Source organism: Podarcis erhardii (assembly GCF_964252035.2).
Source record: "Podarcis erhardii genome assembly, chromosome: 2".
Taxonomy (NCBI): domain Eukaryota; kingdom Metazoa; phylum Chordata; class Lepidosauria; order Squamata; family Lacertidae; genus Podarcis; species Podarcis erhardii.
The window spans coordinates 124,350,848-124,371,126 of record NC_138498.1 but is presented as its reverse complement, the minus strand read 5'-3'; the positions used below and the strand labels follow the sequence as shown (position 1 = coordinate 124,371,126).

The 20,279-nt window shown below is 44.7% G+C and overlaps 1 protein-coding gene and 1 long non-coding RNA gene across 2 annotated transcripts; both read right to left on the bottom strand.

The window, feature by feature from the left end:
* Positions 1 to 1,887: 1,887 nt before the first annotated feature.
* LOC309335238 (uncharacterized protein) lies at positions 1,888 to 19,133 on the bottom strand (the record flags this gene model as incomplete). The annotated part of the gene is made up of 2 exons (XM_081850112.1): positions 18,834 to 19,133; positions 1,888 to 2,405 (listed from the first exon to the last, which is right to left on the bottom strand). The coding sequence occupies exons 1-2, from the start codon at positions 19,084 to 19,086 to the stop codon at positions 1,888 to 1,890; spliced, it is 771 nt and encodes a 256-aa protein (XP_081706238.1). The 5' UTR covers positions 19,087 to 19,133.
* LOC309337384 lies at positions 11,927 to 15,587 on the bottom strand. The gene is made up of 3 exons (XR_014154239.1): positions 15,240 to 15,587; positions 13,410 to 13,487; positions 11,927 to 12,541 (listed from the first exon to the last, which is right to left on the bottom strand). It is a non-coding gene; the product is annotated as an uncharacterized lncRNA (long non-coding RNA).
* Positions 19,134 to 20,279: the final 1,146 nt, after the last annotated feature.

Below are 20,279 nucleotides of genomic sequence, written 5' to 3'. Positions count from 1 at the left end.
CAACGGGAGCTCACCCCGTCATGGGATTCGAACCGCTGACCTTCTGGTCAGCAAGTCCAAGGCTCTATGGTTTAACCCACAGCGCCACCCACGTCCCTCAAACACCCCCTTTATTCCTGCTACCACCAGAGATAATGTCTTATCTGACCACTTCTCCTTCCACGTAGCCAAGAATGACGTGGTGTTGTTATTTACTTATAATAACACTATATAAGGGTTTAAGATTACTTTGTGCACATAAGAAGGTGGTTTCAGTCTTTCTGTCTCTTCTTTGTTCCTTTATTAGGGCTGTTATATGTATTGCTGTTCTTAAAATACTAAGCTAACCAACACTTCATACCTGGTGCAAAATGCACACCAAATATAACGTTTTAGGGGGAAAGTACAGCAAAATTGCTGAATGTATCACGCTGCACCTTTGCCTATTTTCTGCCCCACACACATTCTTCTTTTTTTATTGACTTTACTTAAATATCATTTCTATTCATTACTATATAGATATAAGTGATGTTACTATCCTAATGCATACATGGCTACGAATACCCCACTACATTTAGTATGAATTCATTTCAAATATCAATATATATGTCCAAACAGAGTCTGCGTCTATAGGCAATCCATTCATGTGCTGCATCTTCTATCGTGTTGTCATGTTTTTATTCTTCCAGTTAGTTCATCAGTTATCAGTCTCTTGGCAACCATTAAGGTGCAAAGAATCTATTCTTCTTGTCCTGTTGTCAACTTCCATTTTCATTTCTTGGGGATTGTTCAGCTGTGATTCTGAAATCATAGGCATTGACACTGCTGTTCTCAGAAAAGGATTGGACTGCATGCTGGTGACTTTTCCTCGATCTTTTAGTTTCATTTTACTTTTAACCACTTTTAGGGTTTTGCAATCAAGCAGTGATTGAATTTATGAAATACATAAACTAACTAAATATAATTCTGTTATTCTATCTGCCTTGCATCCAAGAAAAAGGTCCCAGGTTGACCCCCCCCCCCCCGCATCTGGGAGAAACCCTTGTTAGGAAATCCCAGGTTGCTGCTGCCAGTCAGTGAAGACATTCCTGGCCTTTATTTGCAAATAATCCTGGCTTTTATTTGCAAAAGCGAATAAATAGAGTCCCACCCAGCTGCCCACAGCCAGGAGAGACCCCAACCCCCGCTGGCTGGCTCATGGGACATGGATGAGATTCCCAAAGCGGCCAAGGAAGAATTCAGAATCTGGAAGACGTCCTGGAGAGAAAGAGGTGGGCTGTGAACAGAGCATGCAAACCTCTGAAATGCTCAACCCCCAACACCACTTTCTGCTCACGGCCTAGGAGGAAGGAGTGGAACCACTGCATTACCCTGTCCCTAACTCCCAACCCTCCTAGACCGTCCATGAGGATATGTTAGTATTTACAGTGTCATTTTATTGGAAATGTATTTCACAAAGCAGAGGTGGCATTGGGGAAATGAGGTGGCGCTTTCTGGGTTAATTCAGATCACTCTATTTTGACTTCTGAGAGGTCAAGCCGAGAGGTGAGAGGTGTGGGGACTTTGTGCGCACGATGACCGGAGGAGTTTGTAAATAATACTTGTGGTTCAACGGTTGCCAACCTGACCAGTAAAGCTTTACTCTCAACGAATTGGGTAAGGTATATATTTTTATCACAAATCGGTAACCGGATACTGTGGTCAATGGCATAAAAAGAAACTGAGAGATCCAGCAGAACCAGGAAACAGCTTTTACCTTTGTCCCTCACCTGCCAGAGATAATCAACCAGTGCCAACAAGGTGGTCTCAGTCTGATGGCAGGGCCTGACAGTCAACTGGAAGAAATGCAGTCCAAATGGTCCATATGCTCCAGATGGGCCTGGATTTATTCTGCAACCAAACATACATTTAAATTGTTTTTCCCCTGTGAGTTTGCTGATGTCTTCTAAGCGTTCCACTATTAATGAAGTTCTTTCCACAATCCATGCATTTAAATGGTTTCTGCCCTGTGTGAGTTCGTTGATGGTTTTTAAGGTTTCCACTCTGACTGAAGCTCTTTCCACACTCCATGCATTTAAATGGTTTTTCCCCTGTGTGAGTTCGTTGATGGTATTTAAGGTTTCCACTCTGACTGAAGCTCTTTCCACACTCTATGCATTTAAATGGTTTTTCCTCTGTGTGAGTTCGTTGATGGTCTTTAAGGTTTCCACGCTGACTGAAGCTCTTTCCACACTCTATGCATTTAAATGGTTTTTCCCCTGTGTGACTTCGCTGATGTTTTTTAAGCTGTCCACTCTGAGAGAAGCTCTTTCCGCACTCCATACATCTGAATGGTTTCTCACCAGTGTGAGTGCGATGATGTACATTAAGTTGATTACTCAAAAGGAAGCTCTTTCCACACTCCATACATTTATATGGTTTCTCCCCTGTATGAGTATATTGATGCCTTCTTAGCGATTGTCTATGACGGAAACATGTTCCACACTCCATGCATTTAAATGGTTTCTGCCCTGTGTGAGTTCCTTGATGTTTTGTAGGAGTTCCACTCCCACAGATGTCCTTGCCACAATCCATACCTTTAAGTGGTATCTCCATTGTTTCAGTTCATTGATGTGAAGTAAGTGTGTTCACTGACTGAATCACGTTGTTTGTTCCATATATTGAAATGGTTTATTTGTGATTCCTAATGAAAGTACAGATTGCTCTGACTGTCCTTTCTGTCGCTTGCTTCCGAGTAGGGGGAAAGGAAATCCTGTAAAGAAGAGGACAAAGGAATATAACACACATCAAGTGCCTTTGGTACCTTCTCTTAATTTAACATCTCCTACACTCTTCCTTTTTCTATGTTACTATTTTTTAGGAAATGAAATAATGTCAGATAATAGTAATGCATCATCAACTTTTAATCATGATCAAGTATCGTTAATAATGCAGCGTGATCCTAGATACACTGGTTCTCTTGAATTGCCAATTTAAATACAGAGGTTCCTCACTGGAAAGGGAGCTTCTCTCTCTCCCTAATCCTGCTATTTATTTCTCCGGTTCAGAATTCCCAATGACAATTTTGTCCTAATCACTAAAATGTTTGGTTGCAAGTTTCTTTGGGTTGACCTGGTAAACTAAAGGGACTAACAAATTCAATCAATCGTAATAATGGACTACAGGAACCCCTGAATTTCACTAGCAATCTTCCCTTAAATCCCAAAGACATGAGAATAAATATAGTGGTTAATACCGGGAATTTGGTGGAATAGAGTGGGACGTAGTTATCTCTGCGTAAAGGTAAGAAAAGAAAAGAAAAAGGTAAGAAAAAGTAAGAAAAAGAAAAAGTTTTGAGGCCTGGGGTGATTATTGAGGGGTGTGTGACTTCGGGCCTAGGTGGGGTCACCTGTCCTCACCTTCCTTCAGTACCACTTTATCTAAGGGGGCCTCCCACTGCCACCGCACGATTTCTGTTCTCATCCTGAAGCAAAGTTCTCAACCCGAGGTACTATTTCTGGGTTAGCAGAGTCTGTATCCTGAAGCGTCTGTAACCCAAGGTACCACTGTATATACAAATCCTGAAAGAATTTCCATAGCACCTCCAGTCATTTTTTTAAAAATAGTGCACTACATTATCACTGTGCACTACATTATCACTGCATTAACCATGCAGTGGAATTGACACTTAAAACTGAAATCCAGGGAGAGGCCAACGAGTTTCTGTCCTTTCGTGGAAGAGGATTCCAGAAGCAAAGACCCCCTCTGGACGCCCTCTCTCCTTCCTCTCAAGAGCTTCCTGCGCTTTCCTCTTCTCTCCAGCTGGACCAACGACCTGGCTTGGTGTAACCCAGCAGCAGGAGCAGCAGCAGCAGAGTCCCGCTTCTGGAGCCCCCAGCAGCAGCTGGCTGGCCTGGGGGTGGGGGGAGGAGGGGAGGTGGGGAATTGGACCCCCCCTCCCAATTTCAGGGACCCCTCTCCCCAAGGCAGGTTTCTGGGCAGGAGGGAAAAGCCAAGGCAGCGTCTCCGGAGATTCCCCCGCCAGCGCCCAAGTGGGAGACCTCCCTTCCGATGGGCAGCGTCTCTTTCTCCCTCTGCCCCCGCTGCCAATGCGGGACGGGGCTTTCCTCCCCCAGGGAGACTTCCCTCCCTCCCCAAGTTCCCCTGCCCCCTCCGTCCCAAAGTCTCTCCTGCGCCCAGAGACCCCCTTGGCCCGGCTCACCCCTCGCCCGGCGCGCAGAATCTCCCTCGAGCGCAGCACCGACCTCTCCATCCGGAGGAGCCTCCCAAGACGAGGGGGGGGGGGGAAGGAGGGAAGAGACGGAAGTGGGTGAGGGAGGGGTCTCTTCCCAGGCCTCTCTAGGCCTCTCGGCTCTCTCGTTTCCGTAACCCCTTCCATGCACTCTCCTTCTCTCCAGCCAAGAGAGGCGCGCCTCGCCACCCGCGCGCAGCCAGGAGCTTCCCGAGGTATTCCTGCCAGGGGGAAACGGGGACGCGTCCCGAGGGGCGCTTGTTGGGGGGCCTTGGTTTTCGCCAGTCGAAGGGTCCCAGGAAAGGCCCTTTCGGGGGGGGGTGAAGTCCCTTTGTCCTTTTCTTCCCCCTCCTCGCTCTCACCACCACCTTCCCACGCGCAGCATCTTCATTTGGCCTCCCTTGTTCACGTTTCCCATTCCCTTCACACTGCAATTTAAAGAGGGGGCAGGCTGTCCAAGTGACCCCCTCCCGCCCTCCTTCGTCACTTCCTGCCTCTCTGGGAAGCCATTGACCCAGGGGAGGGGGCAGAGGCAGGAGATTGCTCCCTGGAAGCGGAGTCCTAGGAATGTAGTGGGAAAGGACGCGCCCCCAGGGTCATGGAGCCCAGGGTCCCTCAGCCTTTTCCCGACAATGGCCGCCTTCCGAGCTTCTTTCTTTCCTTCCTGTGGGGGCCCCCATAGAAAGATAGCTATTTACACGTTTTGCTTTTACATAGACCTTTTTTATTTATAGTTTTTATTTATAAATCCACTGCGAAGCACGGGCACTTCTCTGCTTTTCTTTCTTCACTTCTCACTTCTCACTTTGTGGCCCCCGAGTCTCGTGCTGTGCCCCCCCCCCCCATTTACACGATGTTTTCTTGTGCAATCCTAAAGACTTTACTCAGCAGTAATTCCCACTGAGTTCTCTAGGACAGGTTTTCCCAATTGGCCAAGTTCTGCAGAACCTGTGAAGCATTTTGCACACTCCTGTCACACACCTGGTCTTTCCTGGTTCTCCCACTAAAGTAAAGGTAAAGGGACCGCTGACCATCAGGTCCAGTAGTGACCGACTCTGGGGTTGCGGCGCTCACCTCGCTTTATTGGCCGAGGGAGCTGGCGTACAGGTTCCTGGTCATGACTAAGCCGCTTCTGGCGAACCAGAGCAGCGCACGGAAACACCGTTTACCTTCCCGCTGGAGCGGTACCTATTTATCTGCTTGCACTTTGACGTGCTTTCAAACTGCTAGGTTGGCAGGAGCAGGGACCGAGCAACGGGAGCTCACCCTGTCATGGGGATTCTAACCGCTGACCTTCTGGTCAGCAAGTCCAAGGCTCTGTGGTTTAACCCACAGCGCCACCCACGTCCCTCAAACACCCCCATTATTCCTGCTACCAACAGAGATAATGTCTTATCTGACCACTTCTCCTTCCACGTAGCCAAGAATGACATGGTGTTGTTATTTACTTATAATAACACTATATAAGGGTTTCAAGATTACTTTGTGCACATAAGAAGGTGGTTTCAGTCTTTCTGTCTCTTCTTTGTTCCTTTATTAGGGCTGTTATATGTATTGCTGTTCTTAAAATACTAAGCTAACCAACACTTCATACCTGGTGCAAAATGCACACCAAATATAACGTTTTAGGGGGAAAGTACAGCTAAATTGCTGAATGTATCACGCTGCACCTTTGCCTATTTTCTGCCCCACACACATTCTTCTTTTTTTATTGACTTTACTTAAATATCATTTCTATTCATTACTATATAGATATAAGTGATGTTACTATCCTAATGCATACATGGCTACGAATATCCCACTACATTTAGTATGAATTCATTCCAAATATCAATATATACGTCCAAACAGAGTCTGCATCTATAGGCTATCCGTTCATGTGTTGCATTGTCTTTCGTGTTGTCATGTTTTTATTCTTCTAGTTAGTTCATCAGTATCAGCCTCTTGGCAACCATTAGGGTGCAAAGAATCCATTTTTCCTGTTGTCCACTTCCATATTCATTTCTTGGGGATTGTTCAGCTGTGATTCTGAAATCATAGGCATTGACACTGATGTTCTCAGAAAAGGATTGGACTGCATGCTGGTGACTTTTCCTCGATCTTTTAGTTTCATTTTACTTTTAACCACTTTTAGGGTTTTGCAATCAAGCAGTGATTGAATTTATGAAATACATAAAGTAACTAAATATAATTCTGTTATTCTATCTGCCTTGCATCCAAGAAAAAGGTCCCAGGTTGACCCCCCCCGGCATCTGGTAGAAACCCTTGTTATGAAATCCCAGGTTGCTGCTGCCAGTCAGTGAAGACATTCCTGGCCTTTGTTTGCAAAAGCATTTATTTGCAAATAATCCTGACTTTTATTTGCAAAAGCGAATAAGTAGAGTCCCACCCAGCTGCCCACAGCCAGGAGAGACCCCAACCCCCGCTGGCTGGCTCATGGGACATGGATGAGATTCCCAAAGCGGCCAAGGAAGAATTCAGAGCCTGGAAGACGTCCTGGAGAGAAAGAGGTGGGCTGTGAATAGAGCATGCAAAGCTCTGAAATGCTCAACCCCCAACACCACTTTCTGCTCACGGCCTAGGAGGAAGGAGTGGAACCGCTGCATAACCCTGCCCCTAACTCCCAATCCTCCTAGACCGTCCATGAGGATATGTTAATATTTACAATGTCCTTTTTTTGGGAATGTATTTCACAAAGCAGAGGTGGCATTGGGGAAATGAGGTGGCGCTTTCTGGGTTAATTCAGATCACTCTATCTTGACTTCTGAGAGGTCAAGCCGAGAGGTGAGAGGTGTGGGGACTTTGTGCGCACGATGACTGGAGGAGTTTGTAAATAATACTCGTGGTTCAACGGTTGCCAACCTGACCAGTAAAGCTTTACTCTTGGGTAATTGGGTAAGGTTTTTATCACAAATCGGTAACCGGATACCGTGGTCAATGGCATTAAAAGAAACTGATTGATCCAGCAGAACCAGAAAACAGCTTTTACCTTTGTCCCTCGCCTGCCAGAGATAATCAACCAGTGCCAACAAGCCGGTCTCACTCTGATGGCAGGGCCTGACACTCAACTGGAAGAAATGCAGTCCAAATGGTCCATATCCTCCAGATATGCCTGGATTTATTCTGCAACCAAACATACATTTAAATAGTTTTTCCCCTGTGAGTTTGCTGATGTCTTCTAAGCGTTCCACTTCTAGTGAAGCTTCCACCACAATCCATGCATTTAAAAGGTTTCTCCCCTGTGTGAATTTGTAGATGTGCATTAAGGCTCGAACTCTGACCGAAGCATTTTCCACACTCCATGCATTTATATGGTTTCTCTCCTGTATGAGAAAATTGATGCATTCTTAGCGAATGTGTATGATGGAAGCATTTTCCACACTCCATGCATTCAAACGGTTTCTGCCCTGTGTGAATTCGTTGATGTCTTCTAAGCGTTCCACTTCTAGTGAAGCTTCTCCCACAATCCATGCATTTAAATGGTTTCTGCCCTGTGTGAGTTTGTTGATGGTTTTTAAGGTGTCCACTCAAAGAGTAGCTCTTTCCCCACTCTATGCATTTAAATGGTTTTTCCCCTGTGTGAGTTCGTTGATGGATTTTAAGGTTTCCACTCTGACTGAAGCCCTTTCCACACTCCATGCATTTAAATGGTTCCTCCCCTGTGTGACTCCATTGATGTTTTCTAAGTTTTCCACTCTCTCTGAAGCTCTTTCCACACTCTATGCATTTAAATGGTTTTTCCCCTGTGTGAGTTCGTTGATGGTATTTAAGGTTTCCACTCTGACTGAAGCTCTTTCCACACTCCATGCATTTAAATGGTTTTTCCCCTGTGTGAGTTCGTTGATGGATTTTAAGGTTTCCACTCTGACTGAAGCCCTTTCCACACTCCATGCATTTAAATGGTTCCTCCCCTGTGTGACTCCATTGATGTTTTCTAAGTTTTCCACTCTCTCTGAAGCTCTTTCCACACTCTATGCATTTAAATGGTTTTTCCCCTGTGTGAGTTCGTTGATGGTATTTAAGGTTTCCACGCTGACTGAAGCTCTTTGCACACTCCATGCATTTAAATGGTTTTTCCCCTCTGTGAGTTTGTTGATGATTTTTAAGGATTCCACTCTCTGTGAAGCTCTTTCCACACTTCATGCATTTAAATGGTTCCTCCCCTGTGTGAGTCCATTGATGTTTTCTCAGGTTTCCACTCCGACTGAAGCTCTTTCCACACTCTATGCATTTAAATGGTTTTTGCCCTGTGTGAGTTCGTTGATGGTATTTAAGGGTTCCACGCTGACTGAAGCTCTTTCCACACTCCATGCATTTAAATGGTTTTTCCCCTCTGTGAGTTTGTTGATGATTTTTAAGGATTCCACTCTCTGTGAAGCTCTTTCCACACTCCATGCATTTAAATGGTTCCTCCCCTGTGTGAGTCCATTGATGTTTTCTCAGGTTTCCACTCTGACTGAAGCTCTTTCCACACTCTATGCATTTAAATGGTTTTTGCCGTGTGACTTCGCTGATGTCTTTTAAGCTGTCCACTCTGAGAGAAGCTCTTTCCGCACTCCATACATCTGAATGGTTTCTCACCCGTGTGAGTTTGATGATGCGCATTAAGTTGATTACTCAAAAGGAAGCTCTTTCCACACTCAAAACATTTATATGGTTTCTCCCCAACCCTCCTAGACCGTCCATGAGGATATGTTAATATTTACAATGTCATTTTATTGGGAATGTATTTCACAAAGCAGAGGTGGCATTGGGGAAATGAGGTGGCGCTTTCTTGGTTAATTCATTATTATTTTTTAATGATATTTATTAGAAGTTTCAAAGATTACAGAAAAAAGCAAAAAAGAAAACAGCAAAAATTTAACAAAACATACGTAACAATACATCAAAAAGGAAAAAATATAACACAAAAACCAGTACACCAATAGCAATAAAAAAACAACAACAACACACATCTTATATTCCATATCTCCATCCTTCATTTACTTGTTTCATCGACCTCCTCACACCTCCCTTTTTGTATTCTAGTTTAGTTATTTGTTTCAGCAAATTCTTTCAATCTTTCTCAATTTTTATTGGATAATTTGTCTTAACAGTCTAACCTATTAGTAAACTCAGCAAATCCTTTCCATCTTTCACTATATTCTGTCATTCAATTTACCTTAATTTATTTTAACCTTATCTTACTATAAAATACCTTAAAGCTTAAAACTTTGTATTTATTTATACATAATTCCTTATATTATTTCTACTAAAGCCAAATATTTTCATTCCAACATTTTCCCTAATGCTCCTTAATTTTACAATAATTCCCAAAATAGTTTAAAAAAAAATAAAAAAAAATCTTCCAATCTTCCTCCAGCGTCTCTTCTTCCTGGTCTCGGGTTATGTCAATCCTTACTGTCCATTATCTAGTCCATCAACCTGGTAATCTTACGTCCAAGGCCCTTAAGTCTTTTCCATGTCCGTTCTGCAGATCTTCTTCTTGTTTGTACTTACACTTTACCTCATCTTTTGTCGATCTCTTTCTTAATTTCTTTCCTTTCTTATTGAGGAGTAGGTCTCGGGGATGTTCCAACTCGCAAGTATCTCCGTCTCTCCTCAGCAGATTGGCCCATTCCCCAGAGTCAACAGTAAAGCCCAGAAAATATTTAAAAACATATTTCAAAGTCCCTCCAAACTTAAGGGCCCCCACAACTCCAGACACCCCCCCTCCCACTCCAGATTCAACGTTCAAGAACAACGGCTTATACTCCTGTAGGGCCTAGGGCTTCTCCATTTGTATTACTTGAGGTCCAGCAGCGGCCTCCTCCACTATCTTCTGCGTTTGCACTTGCTCTATCAGAACAGGTTCTTGAGTTGGCTCCTGGATGGTTTCTGTATAAATATTCACTGTTTGTCCAAATTTTTTGACTGCAACAGTCATCAAATCCATCTTCTCATGCAACTGCTCCAACAAAGCACTTGTCTTGCAAAAAGCAAGCACCAAAACATCTTCCGAACACATCTTTGTTTAAGGTCACAGTCTGGTCCCACGATCCTTATCACCACAGCTGTAAAGTCCCAGGTCAACTCCAGCAGGAATTTAACAAGCTCCCTCTAGAGGAGACAATTTCTATTTGTATCCATCTTTTGAAAGCAGATCCAACAAAAGAAAGTTACTTTCATTTTTCAGGTTTTTTGTTTCTTTTAAATGCAAAATACAACATTGGAGACAATTTGTTTCTCTTCTTTATCTGTCAACGGATGTTACTTTCACAGTCAATGAACTTCACCAAAAATCTCTGTCTCTGACACCCCGTTCCCAGGTTTGAGACGGTGGAAATTTATCTTTCTTTACTCTCTCTCCTGCAGGCTTACACAGTCAAAAATCCCCCTCTTTACTCCTACTTCCAAGAGGGGCTTAAATGGTTAAAACAGGAGGAATTTTAAATCTTTATGTAGAACTTTCCAGACTTTAGCTTGCACGATTTTTGCTTCAGGCTATTTACAAAAACGGAAGGCGGACTTCCTGTTTTAGACCTTCCCGTTTGAGTGCCAAATTAAAGTGTTTCTAAGCCCAATTTTCCGTTCTACTCACGGGTACTTGTTTAGAGTCCAATTGTCCACAGGAAAAAGTCAGCGCTCTCTGGCAACGGCTGTGCGGCTTCACTCCGTAAAAATAGCGGTCGATTCAAAACACCGCGCCGCTCTCCCCACGTCGCTTCGGATCCCCGAAAAGGGGTTTCCTTGCTTGTGGGGGGGGGTGCTCCTGATGTCAGCCGAATCCCACGTTCCCAGGCTTCTTCCGCCTGGGATTTTTAAGGGGTCTTCGCCGCGGCGGCAAGACCCGATTTTCGCGGAGCACATTCCTCTGGATCAGAGGAATTCCGCCATGGCCGATGGCGCTAACCCGGAAGTCACTTTTTGGTTAATTCAGATCACTCTAACTTGACTTCTGAGAGGTTAAGCCGAGAGGTGAGAGGTGTGGGGACTTTGTGCGCACAATGACTGGAGGAGTTTGTAAATAATACTCGTGGTTCAATGGTTGCCAACCTGACCAGTAAAGCTTTACTCTCAACGAATTGGGTAAGGTATATATTTTTATCACAAATCGGTAACCGGATACCGTGGTCAATGGCATAAAAAGAAACTGAGAGATCAAGCAGAACCAGGAAACAGCTTTTACCTTTGTCTCTCGCTTGCCAGAGATAATCAACCAGTGCCAACAAGGCGGTCTCAGTCTGATGGCAGGTCCTGACACTCAACTGGAAGAAATGCAGTCCAAATGGTCCATATCCTCCAGATATGCCTGGATTTATTCTGCAAGAAACATACATTTAAATTGTTTTCCCCCTGTGAGTTTGCTGATGTCTTCTAAGCGTTTCACTATTAATGAAGTTCTTTCCACAATCCATGCATTTAAAAGGTTTCTGCCCTGTGTGAATTTGTAGATGCTTTTTAAGGCGTCCACTCAAAGAGAAGCTCTTTCCACACTCTATGCATTTAAAAGGTTTTTCCCCTGTGTGAGTTCGTTGATGGTTTTTAAAGTTTCCACTCTGACTGAAGCTCTTTCCACACTCTATGCATTTAAATGGTTTTTCCCCTGTGTGAGTTCGTTGATGGTATTTAAGGTTTCCACTCTGACTGAAGCTCTTTCCACACTCTATGCATTTAAATGGTTTTTCCCCTGTGTGAGTTCGTTGATGGTATTTAAGGTTTTCACGCTGACTGAAGCTCTTTCCACACTCTATGCATTTAAATGGTTTTTCCCCTGTGTGACTTTGCTGATGTTTTTTAAGCTGTGCACTCTGAGAGAAGCTCTTTCCGCACTCCATACATCTGAATGGTTTCTCACCCGTGTGAGTTAGATGATGTGCATTAAGTTGATCACTCAAAAGGAAGCTCTTTCCACACTCCATACATTTAAATGGTTTCTCCCCCGTGTGAGTTCGCATATGTATATAGAGGCTTCCACTCTGTGTGAAGCATTTTCCACACTCAAAACATTTATATGGTTTCTCCCCTGTATGAGTATATTGATGCCTTCTTAGCGATTGTCTATGACGGAAGCATGTTCCACACTCCATGCATTCAAATGGTTTCTGCCCTGTGTGAGTTCCTTGATGTTTTGTAGGAGTTCCACTCCCACAGATGTCCTTGCCACAATCCATACCTTTAAGTGGTATCTCCATTGTTTCAGTTCATTGATGTGAACTAAGTGTGTTCACTGACTGAATCATGTTGTTTATTCCATATATTGAAATGGTTTATTTGTGATTCCTAATGAAAGTACAGATTGCTCTGACTGTCCTTTCTGTCGCTTGCTTCCGAGTAGGGGGAAAGGAAATCCTGTAAAGAAGAGAACAAAGGAATATAACACACATCAAGTGCCTTTGGTACCTTCTCTTAATTTAACATCTCCTACACTCTTCCTTTTTCTATGTTCCTATCTTTTAGGAAATGAAATAATGTCAGATAATAGTAATGCATCATCAGTTTTTAATCATGATCAAGTATCGTTAATAATGCAGCGTGATCCTAGATACACTGGTTCTCTTGAATTGCCAATTTAAATACGGAGGTTCCTCACCGGAAAGGGAGCTTCTCTCTCTCCATAATCCTGCTATTTATTTCTCCGGTTCAGAATTCCCAATGACAATTTTGTCCTAATCACTAAAATGTTTGGTTGCAAGTTTCTTTGGGTTGACCTGGTAAACTAAAGGGACTAACAAATTCAATCAATCGTAATAATGGACTACAGGAACCCCTGAATTTCACTAGCAATCTTCCCCTATATCCCAAAGACATCAGAATAAATATAGTGGTTAATACTGGGAATTTGGTGGAATGGAGAGGAAGAGTGGGACGTAGTTATCTCTGCGTAAAGGTAAAGAAAGAAAGAAAAAGGTATCTCTGCCTACAACCTGCCTAGCAATGGGCAGGGAAGGGCAGACTGGAGGCCATGTCTCTCCACAGAAACATGGGTAAATGGGTGAAATTGCAGAAGACAAGCCAAAAGTGGGTCATCTTCTCGATCCAGCAGGGCTTTTTATATTTTTTAACGTAGTGAGTCTGACCAAACTGCAGGAGGCAGTGGAAGACAGGAGTGCCTGGCGTGCTCTGGTCCAGGGGGTCACAAAGAGTCGTACATGACTAAACGACTAAACAACAACAACAAACGTAGTGAAATGTCTCACTGCATACTCAAAGGGCTTACCTCTCAATTTCCCCTTCACATTTCTGTGTTTTTCTTTTTCTAGCAAGATGTGCTTAGACTTGTGAATCAGAGTCTCTCCTGTGTGGAACAAATAAAAGAGAAGTGCCGTTTATGTCATATGTGACTGTCAAAGTCTTCAGGAACATTTATCTTTTGAAGCAAACACAACAAAGTTCCTGGTGGCCCATTGGAGGCGAATAAACTTATAATGGCCTAAACCCTTGTGGACAGCAGGAGAATGCTGCAGATTGCGGGCCAGGAAAGCTAACGCCACCATTAACCTGTGTGTTTCTTTGTGGGTTTTGCATAGTTGTTTTGGAATTTGCACCACAATATCAGTTCATCAAATGTTACAGACAAAATTACAGCATTGCTATAAAAAATGATCCCACCCACTCCCTTTCTCTCTCACACAGTGTTTGTAGATATGGGAATCTCACACACCTCGCCAGTAATAATGGCAATAACTGGTCTGCATCTGCACATGTCTGTGTGGAAAGCCTCCAGTTACAGGCATTGTCTATCCTGATAATGGACCCTTTATCCTTTTAAGCACCCCAGACTGGGAAGGTGCATGCATTTGCTGTCTTTGGGTGCCGATGGATTGTATCTCAGCTTGTAAATCCCTCTGACATTGCCTAAACAAGAAAAAAGTTATAGAAAGGCTGTCCATTTGTACATTACAGTGGTACCTCGTGTTAGGAACTTAATTCTTTCTGGAGGTCTGTTCTTAACCTGAAACTGTTCTTAACCTGTGGACTCTTGGCATCCTTCCCAGGAAACGGGGGATGAGAACGCTTCAGCATGTCCAAAGATGTTGCAACTGAGTGAGATAAAAGTCAGTTCTCAGGCCTGCTCTGACAGAGCCTATTCATTAGCCTTTTGAAGCCTTCTCGTGCTGATAAAAGAATAACATTTTGCCTATGTGCCAGCATCTTGTGAGAATCCACAGAAAAGCTGTAGCTGTGGATTTTTAGAAGACAAAAGGAATTTTGGACAGTTTTGAGGCCTGGGGTGATTATTGAGGGGTGTGTGACTTCGGGCCTAGGTGGGGTCACCTGTCCTCACCTTCCTTCAGTACCACTTTAGCTAATGGGGCCTCCCACTGCCACCACATGATTTCTGTTCTCATCCTGAAGCAAAGTTCTTAACCCGAAGTACTATTTCTGGGTTAGCAGAGTCTGTATCCTGAAGCGTCTGTAACCCAAGGTACCACTGTATATACAAATCCTGAAAGAATTTCCATAGCACCTCCAGTCATTTTTTATTTTTTTTTTTACATTATCACTGTCAATTAACCATGCAGTGGAATTGACACTTAAAACTGAAATCCAGGGAGAGGCAAATGAGTTTATGTCCTTTCGTCGAAGAGGATTCCAGAAGCAAAGACCCCCTCTGGACGCCCTCTCTCCTTCCTCTCAAGAGCTTCCTGCGCTTTCCTCTCCTCTCCAGCTGGACCAACGACCAGAGTCCCGCTTCTGGAGCCCCCAGCAGCAGCTGGCCTGGGGGTGGGGGAAGGAGAGTGCAGCTTCCAGGAAGGAGGGGAGGGTGGGGAATTGGCCCCCCTCCCATTTTCAGGGATCCCTCTCCCCAAGGCAGATTTCTGGGCAGGAGGGAAAAGCCAAGGCAGCGTCTCCGGAGATTCCCCCGCCAGCGCCCAAGTGGGAGACCTCCCTTCCGATGGGCAGCGTCTCTTTCTCCCTCTGCCCCCGCTGCCAATGCGGGACGGGGCTTTCCTCCCCCAGGGAGGCTTCCCCTCCTCCCCAAGTTCCCCTGCCCCCTCCGTCCCCAGTCCCTCCTGCGCCCAGAGACCCCCTTGGCCCGGCTCACCCCTCGCCCGGCGCGCAGAATCTCCCTCGAGCGCAGCACCGACCTCTCCATCCGGAGGAGCCTCAAAGGACGAGCAGGGAGGGGGAAGAAGGAGGTAAGAGACGGAAGTGGGGGAGGGAGGGGTCTCTTCCCAGGCCTCTCTAGGCATCTCGGCTCTCTCGTTTCCGTAACCCCTTCCATGCACTCTCCTTCTCTCCAGCCAAGAGAGGCGCGCCTCGCCACCCGCGCGCAGCCAGGAGCTTCCCGAGGGATTCCTGCCAGGGGGAAACCGGGACGCGTCCCGAGGGGCGCTTGTTGGGGGGGGGGCCTTGGTTTTCGCCAGCCGAAGGGTCCCAGGAAAGGCCCTTTCGGGGGGGGGGGGTGAAGTCCCTTTGTCCTTTTCTTCCCCCTCCTCGCTCTCACCACCACCTTCCCACGTGCAGCATCTTCCTTTGGCCTCCCTTGTTCACGTTTCCCATTCCCTTCACTGCAATTTAAAGAGGGGGCTGGCTGTCCAACTGACCCCCTCCCGCCCTCCTTCATCACTTCCTGCCTCTCTGGGAAGCAAGTTCATTGACAGGCGATTGCTCCCTGGAAGCGGAGTCCTAGGAATGTAGTGGGAAAGGACGCGCCCCCAGGGTCATGGAGCCCAGGGTCCCTCAGCCTTTTCCCGACAATGGCCGCCTTCCCAGCTTCTTTCCTTCCTGTGCCCCCCCCCCATAGAAAGATACCTATTTACACGTTTTGCTTTTACATAGACCTTTTTTATTTATAGTTTTTATTTATAAATCCACTGCGAAGCACGGGCACTTCTCTGCTTTTCTTTCTTCACTTCTCACTTCGCCTTTGTGGCCCCCAAGTCTCGTGCTGTGCCCCCTGCCCCCATTTGCGCGATGTTTTCTTGTGCAATCCTAAAGACTTTACTCAGAAGTAATTCCCACTGAGTTCTCTAGGAGAGGTTTTCCCAATTGGCCAAGTTCTGCAGAACCTGTGAAGCATTTTGCACACCCCTGGTCTTTCCTGGTTCTCCCACTAAGGTAAAGGTAAAGGGACCCCTGACCATTAGGTCCAGGAGTGACCGACTCTGGGGTTGTGACGCTCATTTCGCTTTATTGGCCAAGGGAGCCGGCGTACAGCTTCCGGGTCATGTGGCCAGCATGACTAAGCCGCTTCTGGCGAATCAGAGCGCGAACGGAAATGTTGTTTACCTTCCCACCGGAGGGGTACCTATTTATCTACTTGCACTTTGACGTGCTTTCGAACTGGTAGGTTGGTAGGACCAGGGACCGAGCAACGGGAGCTCACCCCGTCATGGGGATTCGAACCGCTGACCTTCTGGTCAGCAAGTCCAAGGCTCTATGGTTTAACCCACAGCGCCACCCACGTCCCTCAAACACCCCCTTTATTCCTGCTACCACCAGAGATAATGTCTTATCTGACCACTTCTCCTTCCACGTAGCCAAGAATGACGTGGTGTTGTTATTTACTTATAATAACACTATATAAGGGTTTCAAGATTACTTTGTGCACATAAGAAGGTGGTTTCAGTCTTTCTGTCTCTTCTTTGTTCCTTTATTAGGGCTGTTATATGTATTGCTGTTCTTAAAATACTAAGCTAACCAACACTTCATACCTGGTGCAAAATGCACACCAAATATAACGTTTTAGGGGGAAAGTACAGCAAAATTGCTGAATGTATCACGCTGCACCTTTGCCTATTTTCTGCCCCACACACATTCTTCTTTTTTTATTGACTTTACTTAAATATCATTTCTATTCATTACTATATAGATATAAGTGATGTTACTATCCTAATGCATACATGGCTACGAATACCCCACTACATTTAGTATGAATTCATTTCAAATATCAATATATATGTCCAAACAGAGTCTGCGTCTATAGGCAATCCATTCATGTGCTGCATCTTCTATCGTGTTGTCATGTTTTTATTCTTCCAGTTAGTTCATCAGTTATCAGTCTCTTGGCAACCATTAAGGTGCAAAGAATCTATTCTTCTTGTCCTGTTGTCAACTTCCATTTTCATTTCTTGGGGATTGTTCAGCTGTGATTCTGAAATCATAGGCATTGACACTGCTGTTCTCAGAAAAGGATTGGACTGCATGCTGGTGACTTTTCCTCGATCTTTTAGTTTCATTTTACTTTTAACCACTTTTAGGGTTTTGCAATCAAGCAGTGATTGAATTTATGAAATACATAAACTAACTAAATATAATTCTGTTATTCTATCTGCCTTGCATCCAAGAAAAAGGTCCCAGGTTGACCCCCCCCCCCCCCGCATCTGGGAGAAACCCTTGTTAGGAAATCCCAGGTTGCTGCTGCCAGTCAGTGAAGACATTCCTGGCCTTTATTTGCAAATAATCCTGGCTTTTATTTGCAAAAGCGAATAAATAGAGTCCCACCCAGCTGCCCACAGCCAGGAGAGACCCCAACCCCCGCTGGCTGGCTCATGGGACATGGATGAGATTCCCAAAGCGGCCAAGGAAGAATTCAGAATCTGGAAGACGTCCTGGAGAGAAAGAGGTGGGCTGTGAACAGAGCATGCAAACCTCTGAAATGCTCAACCCCCAACACCACTTTCTGCTCACGGCCTAGGAGGAAGGAGTGGAACCACTGCATTACCCTGTCCCTAACTCCCAACCCTCCTAGACCGTCCATGAGGATATGTTAGTATTTACAGTGTCATTTTATTGGAAATGTATTTCACAAAGCAGAGGTGGCATTGGGGAAATGAGGTGGCGCTTTCTGGGTTAATTCAGATCACTCTATTTTGACTTCTGAGAGGTCAAGCCGAGAGGTGAGAGGTGTGGGGACTTTGTGCGCACGATGACCGGAGGAGTTTGTAAATAATACTTGTGGTTCAACGGTTGCCAACCTGACCAGTAAAGCTTTACTCTCAACGAATTGGGTAAGGTATATATTTTTATCACAAATCGGTAACCGGATACTGTGGTCAATGGCATAAAAAGAAACTGAGAGATCCAGCAGAACCAGGAAACAGCTTTTACCTTTGTCCCTCACCTGCCAGAGATAATCAACCAGTGCCAACAAGGTGGTCTCAGTCTGATGGCAGGGCCTGACAGTCAACTGGAAGAAATGCAGTCCAAATGGTCCATATGCTCCAGATGGGCCTGGATTTATTCTGCAACCAAACATACATTTAAATTGTTTTTCCCCTGTGAGTTTGCTGATGTCTTCTAAGCGTTCCACTATTAATGAAGTTCTTTCCACAATCCATGCATTTAAATGGTTTCTGCCCTGTGTGAGTTCGTTGATGGTTTTTAAGGTTTCCACTCTGACTGAAGCTCTTTCCACACTCCATGCATTTAAATGGTTTTTCCCCTGTGTGAGTTCGTTGATGGTATTTAAGGTTTCCACTCTGACTGAAGCTCTTTCCACACTCTATGCATTTAAATGGTTTTTCCTCTGTGTGAGTTCGTTGATGGTCTTTAAGGTTTCCACGCTGACTGAAGCTCTTTCCACACTCTATGCATTTAAATGGTTTTTCCCCTGTGTGACTTCGCTGATGTTTTTTAAGCTGTCCACTCTGAGAGAAGCTCTTTCCGCACTCCATACATCTGAATGGTTTCTCACCAGTGTGAGTGCGATGATGTACATTAAGTTGATTACTCAAAAGGAAGCTCTTTCCACACTCCATACATTTATATGGTTTCTCCCCTGTATGAGTATATTGATGCCTTCTTAGCGATTGTCTATGACGGAAACATGTTCCACACTCCATGCATTTAAATGGTTTCTGCCCTGTGTGAGTTCCTTGATGTTTTGTAGGAGTTCCACTCCCACAGATGTCCTTGCCACAATCCATACCTTTAAGTGGTATCTCCATTGTTTCAGTTCATTGATGTGAAGTAAGTGTGTTCACTGACTGAATCACGTTGTTTGTTCCATATATTGAAATGGTTTATTTGTGATTCCTAATGAAAGTACAGATTGCTCTGACTGTCCTTTCTGTCGCTTGCTTCCGAGTAGGGGGAAAGGAAATCCTGTAAAGAAGAGGACAAAGGAATATAACACACATCAAGTGCCTTTGGTACCTTCTCTTAATTTAACATCTCCTACACTCTTCCTTTTTCTATGTTACTATTTTTTAGGAAATGAAATAATGTCAGATAATAGTAATGCATCATCAACTTTTAATCATGATCAAGTATCGTTAATAATGCAGCGTGATCCTAGATACACTGGTTCTCTTGAATTGCCAATTTAAATACAGAGGTTCCTCACTGGAAAGGGAGCTTCTCTCTCTCCCTAATCCTGCTATTTATTTCTCCGGTTCAGAATTCCCAATGACAATTTTGTCCTAATCACTAAAATGTTTGGTTGCAAGTTTCTTTGGGTTGACCTGGTAAACTAAAGGGACTAACAAATTCAATCAATCGTAATAATGGACTACAGGAACCCCTGAATTTCACTAGCAATCTTCCCTTAAATCCCAAAGACATGAGAATAAATATAGTGGTTAATACCGGGAATTTGGTGGAATAGAGTGGGACGTAGTTATCTCTGCGTAAAGGTAAGAAAAGAAAAGAAAAAGGTAAGAAAAAGTAAGAAAAAGAAAAAGTTTTGAGGCCTGGGGTGATTATTGAGGGGTGTGTGACTTCGGGCCTAGGTGGGGTCACCTGTCCTCACCTTCCTTCAGTACCACTTTATCTAAGGGGGCCTCCCACTGCCACCGCACGATTTCTGTTCTCATCCTGAAGCAAAGTTCTCAACCCGAGGTACTATTTCTGGGTTAGCAGAGTCTGTATCCTGAAGCGTCTGTAACCCAAGGTACCACTGTATATACAAATCCTGAAAGAATTTCCATAGCACCTCCAGTCATTTTTTTAAAAATAGTGCACTACATTATCACTGTGCACTACATTATCACTGCATTAACCATGCAGTGGAATTGACACTTAAAACTGAAATCCAGGGAGAGGCCAACGAGTTTCTGTCCTTTCGTGGAAGAGGATTCCAGAAGCAAAGACCCCCTCTGGACGCCCTCTCTCCTTCCTCTCAAGAGCTTCCTGCGCTTTC